This window comes from Opisthorchis viverrini (genome assembly GCF_000715545.1).
Source record: "Opisthorchis viverrini unplaced genomic scaffold opera_v5_226, whole genome shotgun sequence".
NCBI classification, from domain to species: Eukaryota; Metazoa; Platyhelminthes; class Trematoda; order Opisthorchiida; family Opisthorchiidae; genus Opisthorchis; species Opisthorchis viverrini.
The window spans coordinates 742,102-752,044 of NW_008751881.1; the positions used below are offsets into that span (position 1 = coordinate 742,102).

The 9,943-nt window shown below is 44.5% G+C and overlaps 1 protein-coding gene across 1 annotated transcript in view; it reads right to left on the reverse strand.

The window, feature by feature from the left end:
- Positions 1 to 1,583: 1,583 nt before the first annotated feature.
- T265_08549 (hypothetical protein) overlaps positions 1,584 to 9,943 on the reverse strand; it is a gene marked incomplete at both ends in the record, with an annotated part of 19,051 nt that continues 10,691 nt past the window's right edge. The window contains one exon of the mRNA XM_009174386.1: positions 1,584 to 2,188. Coding sequence (XP_009172650.1) covers positions 1,584 to 2,188 — 605 coding nt within the window. The remainder of the gene's footprint in view (positions 2,189 to 9,943) is intronic.

Here is a 9,943-nt window from a genome sequence, read left to right on the forward strand (position 1 = left end):
AGAGTTGCAGTCATGTTCATCACATCCGCCACGCCTTGAATGAGCGTGTGGATGTCTATATTCCAGTGGTGGTCTTGACCGCAACCTTTCGGATCGTCTCGGAATGGGAACTTCAGATTCTTCAGAGGTAGTGCGTTCTTCAGATACAACGTTTTGTTCGGATACCACAAGATCATCTATAAAGGACTCATTAGTATTTCAAACAGCAGGAGTGCCGTTAACAGACTGACCTCTGGTATTGAACGCAAACTGGTCAATGTGTCTCCGGTGGCAAGTGAGATCATCCAAATCGAGAATTGTGACCATCCGTTTGCCATTTGATGAAAGTAGTATTCCAGTGGCAGGTCGTAAATCATTACCCTTGAAAAATGTAACATCAGCCGTTTTGGCACAGTCAAGACTTGTAGCAACGAACGAGGTTTAAATAGAAGCGCGGGAATCTTTCCAGTAACGGAATGAACGGTGTTCCTGTATTGCATTAGAAAAGTATCAAGCCCACGGTCCAATTCCACAAACGTAGTAGGACCGAGTGAAATAATGGCAGACTTTAGTGTTCGGACAAAATTTTGAGCAAGTCCATTCGACCGGGGCGGTAAACAGATGTCGAGATCCAAGCCCCTTTGACCATTCCTCGAGGAATTTTGCAGTGAAGTGTGTGCCGTTATCAGTGACCAAAACAGTAGGTACACCTTCATGGTGAATACTTTTCCCTAATGCCTGCTGAGTGAATTCGGCACTTGGAGACGTAGTTAGAAGAACTGCAGGCCAACGTGAATATGCGTCAATAACGACCAAAGCATAGTATTTACCGAGAAAAGGATCACAGTAGTCAGCATGAACTCGTTGAAATGCTGCACAAGTAACTGGCCACGGATGCCACTGTGAAGACTTGTTATGACTCTTATGTACAAACTTAACACAATTCTTAGCAGTATGCTTGATATCAGCATCCAGTTCCGGCCACCAGCATGACAAGCGTGCAAGGGATTTCATTTTATCGACACCCAGATGACCAGAGTGTAAATATGCAAGAACAGCCGCTCGCTGAGTTGGTGGAATGACAACTCTATCCTCAAAACACAGCAAACCACCCGGAGTAACGGATAAGCTTTCGCGGCGACAATAGAAAGCAGGAAATCGGCGTCGTTCTTGCTGCGTCCAGCCACGTCGCAGTGCAGAGAAAATGGGAGCGAAATACCTTTTAGTGTCAGCAACAAGCACATCCCGCTTGACTGGTAATGGTTGAACAGACAGACAATCTGAGTTGTTTGAATCAGGGTTGCATGATGGAATTCTTGACAAGAAACCAACACGAGGAATAATTTTCGCACTACGATGAAACACTGTGTAGGTGTAAGAACTCAGTGCGATAATCCACAGTTGCACCATCGTGACAGATGACTTCGCCAGAGACTTTGTTGGATGATACAAGAACTTCAAAGCCTCGTGATCAGTAGCAGTGGTAAAGTTCGATCCAAAATGATATTTATGGAGCCGTTTGACACCCCAATATACAGCAAGTGCATCTCGTTGAGTCTGAGAATATCCACGTTTGGCTTTTGAAAGTCGACGGAAAATGCAGATCACTGGTCTACCACACTGTTCAAGGGCACTGCACGCAACGTCTTTTCATGGTTGGAGGACCAAGAAAATTGATAGGAAGATATGACATCAAACAGAAAACTTGCGTGTTTGGCGAAATTAGGAATGAAACGGGAGTAATACTGGAGTGCTCCTAGAACTGAACGCAGTTCTTGTAGACTGGTCGGTGATGGCGCATTAACCAAAGGGGATAGACGTCTTGTATCAGGTTTAAAACCGCTGCCATCCACAATGTAGCCAAGGCATGAAAATGATCGGACACCAAAAGTGCGTTTATCAGGATGAATAGCTACATTGAACTCAGAAAATCTCTTCAGTAAAGACAACAGACGCATATCATGGGTAGCTTTGTCAGCAGCGTGCACAATGACGTCATATTGGTACGTCTCAACACCCTCCAAATCTTTTGCAATAATATTCATAACTTGCTGAAATACAGCTGGTGAAACGTTCAAACCAAAGGGAAGGAAATTGTGTCGGAATAACCCAAAGGGTGTGTTGATCACGGTAGGGTTACTGGAGGCTTCGTCCAGTGGTATTTGAAGATAAGCATCTTTTAGATCGATTTTTGAAAACACACATGAACCTGATAAACGATACAGTACATCTTCTGGCTCTTCAGTGGTGCATGTACGTTGTAGTAGCCGCGTATTTAGCGCCAGCCTGTAGCCACCACAAATTCTTGGGTAATACCATCAGCCTTCAGTAGGGTAACTATCAAAGTTGCCCAAGTTGATGACTCGACAGGAGTCAGAATTCCTCTCGCACACATTGAATTTATTGCTTGACGAACAGTCTCGCGTAAGCCAAATGGAATAATCCGTCTCTTAAGAAGTATGGGCTCTCCTGTAACTTCGAGCCTCACCTTGGGAATTTGCATGCCACCTGTATCCTTAGAACATTTCAGAATCAGTTGTTTGAGTTCATTCTCATTCACAGAAGTCAGTAAGGTGATAATGGTTTGCAGTGAGTGTAGAAATTTGAGTCCGATAATCGATGGTCCCGACGTTGAAACCAAGAAATTACAATCGATAGAGGTACCTTAGGGTAACCTCACAGGGATCGTGCAACGACCAAATAAAGGTACAGAATGTCCAGTGATACCGCGAATGTTATCATCTGTAGGCACTATCACGGCACTGAGTTAGAATGCGGTTAGAGCTGATTGTGGAATGATGGATTCAACACTACCAGTATCAACAATAAAGTCATGCCTTTGACCAAAAGCGGATATCAACGTTGTAAAAACGCATTTTGGAACAAAACGGATAGAACAAGAGTAGAAATATCTTCAGATAATGCCTTCACATCAGTTTTTGGGTCAGAAGTTAAGTGACACTTTCTTCGACTTACAGACAAGTTGGATGTGTCCTGTTTTACCGCAGATGAAACGCTCCGCTCGTCTGTGGGGGCATGAATATCTGGAATGGTTTCGTCCACAAGACTCGCATTTCTCAAACTTTTCAGCCATCGGATTAGGGTTACGATCTGCGAAGTGACGTGTTGATGGATTTGGGGCACGAAAATATGTTTGAGGTTTGAATTTGCTGTTCGTCTGGGTATGTTGGTGTGGGAAAGTAAATCCAAGTGTCTCACGGCTAACTGAACACTCCATGTGCCATTTTTTGTAGCTTTTGTTTAAAAAATGAATCGATAGATGGACTTGGGTGGTCAAACCGATGTGCGATCAGGGAGCAGAAGCCTCGTGTAAGGTGGAGCTTAAGCTATCAGAAGTAGTCCGGTGGGAGGTCTTGAGTTATAAAAAAGACGCCGAAACATTTCCTCCCCCTGATAACCTGGATTGACACCAGCCGCGCAAATGGTCCAAAACGTGGGAAAATCTTGTGCTAGTTCCCGAAAGCTCAAAGCTTTGACGTAAAATCTCTCTGTGCCGATAAAAGGTTACTTAGATGATGTATTATTTTAAACGCAATGAGTAGGCACAGTTAGATTTTTAACTGATCAAGATACATAAAAAGAGGGAGAAGTTTGTTTGCTGAGCTTGGTGGGTGGATTGCAAACGTTTCATCACTAATCGAGGTGACATCGTCGTGCCTTTCTGACCGTACCCTGCTTCTACTTGTCGGTGCAAGTTTTGAGGCTAGCTTTTCGTCTCTTGCCAATTGAAATCATCGGTGAATTCTGATTATGCAGAATGTCCAACATAACATCAGTTGGAACGCTTATTCGACCAGCGGTCTTTTCAGCCAGGACAAATATCTAATCCGAATTTTTATCCACTCGGAAATAGCTGCCAAGGCAAACACCTCAGTTATACTGCCGACTTATATTACGTAGCCTTTGGTCCGGCGCAGAATGTGTTTCCCACTAGTAACTGTTTCTTTATGAGGTAATCGTCCAGAGTTCATCGGCCCAGTACATTTCATAAGGCCCTTCTCGGTATTACTTCTTCCCACTTGCGACTGACACTTACCTGCGACTATCGACCCCACAGTATTCATTTTCATTTCCATCATAGCCTTAACATTTCTTGCCCAAGTGCATGCATTCATATGCGCAATTACAATTTTTACTGGTTTCGACCGGTTCAACAAGATTTAATGCGGGAATAATACCTAGTTGACTAGATTTGGCGGGCCGCAGCGTGTGATCACAGAATCGGGTCGTCTGTTTCAGTAAACCGCTGCCTTTGTCCTCGTGGAGCTAGTGGCATGTGAAAGTCTGGCACCCGCTAAATTACTGGGTGGTTTACAGAAAGATATATCTAGTATCACCATAAAATGTGGGACATTCATACATACTACCGAAGTAATTCTAATGTATATTCCATTGACATTTAGTCCTAAAAACTAAAGAGAATTGTACAGCTGCTTCATCATAATAACCACGGGCAGAATCGGACCATAATATGATGGTCCAAATGTCGATGCAATCACGGGGAAAGGAGGCCCCGAAAAAGAATTGAAACAAAAAATTGCGAGATACGATGAAGAAGTTTTACACATTTATGAAAAACGGCCAGCATAAAGGTGCAATTTTGAACTAAACACCTCTAGGCATGATATTTAAGGTGCCAAAGATGGGGTCAACACGGTCTTTTCTGGGAACCTAACCGGACATTGGCTCATCGCGCAACCACATACAAACCTTGGCTAGGCTGTCCGGTCAAAAAATCTTGTGCGCCACTTCGCGCGAAAAAATGACTGTCAGCCTACAAACATACGCCATCTGCATTTTCCTTTCCTCCGGTCAACCTCTGAGTTTGTTTACACATCTAGATACGTGGTTCTCTTGAGTATGTGCCCCACGAGTAAGTTGCTAAAAAACTGAACGAACTAAATCTCCTTGTTAGCACTAAGCTTCCGTACAGCTCACTGTACATGATAACTGACATAGGCATGGGAATAATGGTCACTAAAATATATAACAAATCAATATCACTTTCTGCATGATCTGTCAACTGAGGATACTATTTTGAGGTCAAGGAAGTCTTTGATTGCTGGTCAATTTTGCGCATGGATCTGTACAAACACTCAACGCAATGCAAAAATAATCAAAACGCACTCCGCTGGGTCGGAATCCGACATGACGATTCCGGGTTACCACTTGAGGTGCCGAAGGTGTGTACTGCAATAAAGCGAGAGCCGGTAGCAGCAGGTGTGTGCTCAACACACCAGCGGTTGGAAAATTTGGTTTGAGAACATGCCTGGCTAAAAGAAGTAATAACAATTGGCCTTAGTTTTTCTGGAACATATTTTAATTCCAAATACGCGGCCAAAGCGATCCATAATCTGGTCCTTGCTATGTGTCAGATTTTAAATGTTATATTTTAAAATAACTTCTAAGGGGCCTTGTTTATTTGTTTGCTATGACATTTTCAAAGTCTTCCCGGTCAAACTAGCCTCTGCTCCTGTTTCGCCATCTGTTCGCCATATATACGTAGACACACATGTTGCGCTCTGGTTGTTGTTGCTTCAGCCATCTAGCCCAACCGTACCTTCAACCAGAAGGAATAAAGCTCCTTACCACAATATCTAGAGGCCATTCAGAAATACAGCGGCGAATTTCTGCTCATAAGGAACAGGGTGAAGTTTTGGGNGCCAAGGCTCATGCTTATGGTCCACAAAGAGTCCACTTTTGGAGAACTGCGTATTAGGCTACGGTGTTTTTCTCTAAAATCAACTTATAAAGATACTTCATTACTGAATAGGGTGTTTTTTTAGGAATGTCTAGCGACTTTTTTGAAAATCTGTAGCAAACCAGTGGGTGCTCTTTACAAATTACGTGCCCCGAAGAGATCTTTTGTCATGGATTAAATAGAGTCTTCACCTAGCAATATGTGATCATTTTGACTCAAACGCTGATTGGCGAAACCAGATGCGTCCAAACCAATTATTGATTACATTCAACTAGTGGTTAGTACAATGCTATGGAGACGTTCACCATTTTCATCACCAATTTCACCACCATCATTGTTCGGACCAGACAAAAATGGGGTAGTCGGTTAACGGTAAACGTATCCCTCATTTACTAACTGCTACGACTTTTTGATGCATGGATAAGCACGATTAACAACTACATCAATTACTTCGACTAGAACAGGTTCTTGTCATTACATAAAGTGGAACAGTAGATCGAAGAATTTACGGATGTCCGGTGAAGAAATGAAGCTTAAGCAGTCAATAATATGCACTTGCAACACATGTGCATCCCGTAACATTTGCTTCGAAATCACTAATAATATGCGGGCCGTAGCGTATGAATACACTGGGTGCCATAAACTCAACAACTCTTCTCGGATTCTGCATTTGACTTCCACAGATACAAAAGATGCCACCCAACAAAGTAGCATGCACAAAATCTGCTCGTCGGGTGAGTTGCTGAAGTGTTCTTATTTTGAAGGCCTCAAAAATAGGAGCATAAGGCGTCAACTGTGCACGCGGAGAAATGGATCTGAGTGGTGCGACGCGAAGCATAGATTTTGCAGTTGCCTGACCAAGATCCTGGCACTGATGGCCACTTGAGGGCGATTGTTATGCGGGGCAGCACAAATGTTAATGGATCAAGGCGAAGAAAGGTGGGCGACTGCTCGCAAACACCTTTTTGCTTATCCACTCTGCTGCACGGGGCGCATAAGTTTTGTCATGTGACGGCTGACGTGTCGCAAAGGCACTCTTAGCTGTATGCCCAGTGGTTGTATGGACTGGGATACTTCCAGGGTGTTTACGCCTGAAAAAGCCGTCGCACCATTCAAAGGTTGGGTCTCCTTGAGATGGAAATAAGAGAATTGGTAATCGTCAGCTGTTTTATCTCTATAAAGGCTTATCGGGCGTGAACACCCCGCAATGCCGCGGGCCGCAATCTCGACCCTTCTGCCAAGAGCAGCGAACCGGCAGCTTGAGCCAATCAACTAATTGTTCCCCGAAGCGAACATTGCTAGTATTTTCAATTAAGATTGGAGCAGCCGAGCAGTGCTTCTGGCCTTCCGTCATATCCTACTCTCACTCACGGGATAAAAGCTCAATCAGAAATCACCAGATCTCCTTACACTATAGTAAAGGCTGTTGTGGGTTCCTTGCGCCCTGTACTGAAACGGCATTGAGAGAAAATGGACAGTAGGGGAAACAGGTTGTGAGCAGTAAGGTGAGTGGTGAAGGGAACTTGCCCTTATCGGAGCAGCTGTAAGCATAGAAAACGCCCGCAAACTGAAATGAGGGGTGGTTTGAATATGTATTTGGGACATTTATGATAAGTTTTGTGGGAGAAAATGGTAAGATTATTTTTGCCGGGCGGTGCAGGTGTCGATGTCCTCTTGGGCTGCGCTAGGCTGGCCTGTTCATGGCCTTAAGCCATCATTCTAAATAGATAGCAGACTCCTTATTAGCATACCCACGGAGATACTTTTCATTTGGGCATTCAACGCTCCACCTAGGGGCTTTTTAATAATTGGTAATGTTTATTCACCGTTGGTGGGAAACATTACGTCAGACATTATAACGGTGTCACGAATAGAATGATAATGATAGTGATAATACATCAATGGTATCTGTTGTGAATGTTCGGGAACGAACGGAAGCGGTGCAGTCAGACGAATAATGGGGATCATCCGATGCAGATGGGGTGATATGTATACTGCTGCTGCTGTGGTGGAGGCGCAGGAACACGGTTAATGGGGCTATTTATCTCTTAGGGAACATATAAAATTGAAACAGAATCTTACCGTTACGATTTGAAGATGGCAAGCAACAAAATAGCAGAGGGAAATGAAAACAGGGGAACCTGCGTGGCACGGGGTAGCAGACTGTAAATTGCTGGAAAATAATCAACCAGAACAACGAATCTGGTTAAGCAACAGTAAGTGAGTGATCTGCCGGCCATTTTCAATTAAAAATACCTGCTGGGGCCGTACGGTCTTGAACAGTGGCGTTTACGGCCAGGGTCATGAAAATCGAATGTGGTGATGATGGAGCGGGAGAAATTACACTACAGGTAATTGGTAGCTTCAGTCGCAGAATGACGATGTACAGTGTTGCTGTGACGATTCACTGGTATCGCTGCTTGACCGGAGTAGTGCGTAAAAGTTCTGTGGAGGAGTGAAGTTTTGATAACGCTCAGGACAGAACTTGGGGGAAACAAACTGAAAGTGAAGTGAGATGGGCGGTCGGGTGGATTATGACGAACTCGCCTCAGATGATGTTGAGCCCGGATAAACAGTTTGTCCTTACCTGCCGCTAGGGTACCGATAGGGCAAGAGGATGCGGTCCAGATTACGGATAAAATAGTCGCAGGTGTTCCGTCAGAGTAGGTAGGGCAATGTCACGTCAGCCTTACAGCGAGCGCCATGTTTGAGGGTATCGGATTGGGGGTGTGAAATTCTGTGGGCAGCAGAATTTTGGCTTAGTCAAGGGGATTCACACAGGCAGAAGAAGGCCAACGCAGGATCATAGGCTAAGTCAGTTCAGCTTGAGGTCTATGTGGATTAAAGACGGGGTGGGTAGCGAGCATCAAGGGCGTTTGTAGCAGCTACTGTCAAAGATCGGGGCTAAAGAATCTTAATAGTTTATCTCTCTCAAACAAATACTCAAACTAACATCTCACCCTTCATCTATACTTCCTCTCCTCTTCTGCCGCTTAGAAGATGGTGTGTGTTCTGATGAAACTGAAACACACCTTGGCGATGTGAAAATTCATTCGGCTGCATGATCGCCTTCTGAGAGGTGGTTCGGGAAGTACCGGTTCATCAATCTGGGGTAAATTTTTGTACCAAAGCAAACAACATGGTAGTATGTGAGGCCTGGGTTAGTGGTCATTGCGATATGGTACCAGCAGCAACAAAGATCTCACGGAAGGATGTCGTAGTTGAGCGGCGAGGGAGTTGTACTCACTTCTAATATCTCAAATTCACAGTGATTAATTTCACAATTGCTGGCCACAAGCTAATTAGAAATATTGCCAGGCGAAGGCAATCTTGATGCTGTGTTGGTGATGTGGTTTTGTATGGCTGGGCAGGGAGAAGCCAGCGCAGTGGTCTGACGACGGGCATCAGTTCCTTTTGGGTGACTGAAACTTCCTAATACCAGATGGATGGTTTACCTAAGGAAATAAATATAAGAGGAACTTTTATGACTTTGTCTTGACTTCTCTGGATGGCGGTACCAGTTATTCTCGTGGGGAGTGGGGGGCTGAATATCAAGCATATCTTTATGCTCGTATCGGAACTAAAGTGATTGAGAAAACGATTGCTTCTGCATGGGGTCCTTTGGCTGACTTGGTTGTAACCAGGCCTCAAGAGGCAGAGATGGACGTTCATAACCGGTTGGCCCTATTAGTGTCAGCGACACTGTAGAAATCCTGCGGGAATAAGCCTTGTAGGGTAGAGGTTTGCTCGTTGTTGGGAGTAGTGAATGGCCATTCACGAAGGGGCCTGAGGGCTTCGGTGTTTGTCGTCGATTTAAGACAATATACTGCCGCGAGGAGCAAAGTTGGCGCGTGAATAGTCGGGCTTCAAAGGGGCTGTTACGGCTATCTGCTTTCTGAGTTTGAGTCACGCGTGCCAATCCAGGAAAACGACCAAGAAATCCGAATTCTGGAATCACGGTACTCAACGGATTCTCCTCTGCAGATACTGTAGGGTTACAAAAATAAGGAGGTACAATTACCAGCCTGAGGATAAAGCGCAGATCACCACGCCTCAAAATCGATATCGTCACAACCAAACAGATATCGACGGCGAGCAACCGCAAAATCAAAATGTCCAACCAAAGACCGTAAGAGTTATAAAAATAGTTCAGTAAAACAAGAAGGTTTCAGTTCATCTGGTCAAGGGGAATAATTATGGGGATTGGCTGTCACTTGGGGTTGGAAACGGGAGCACACTGTT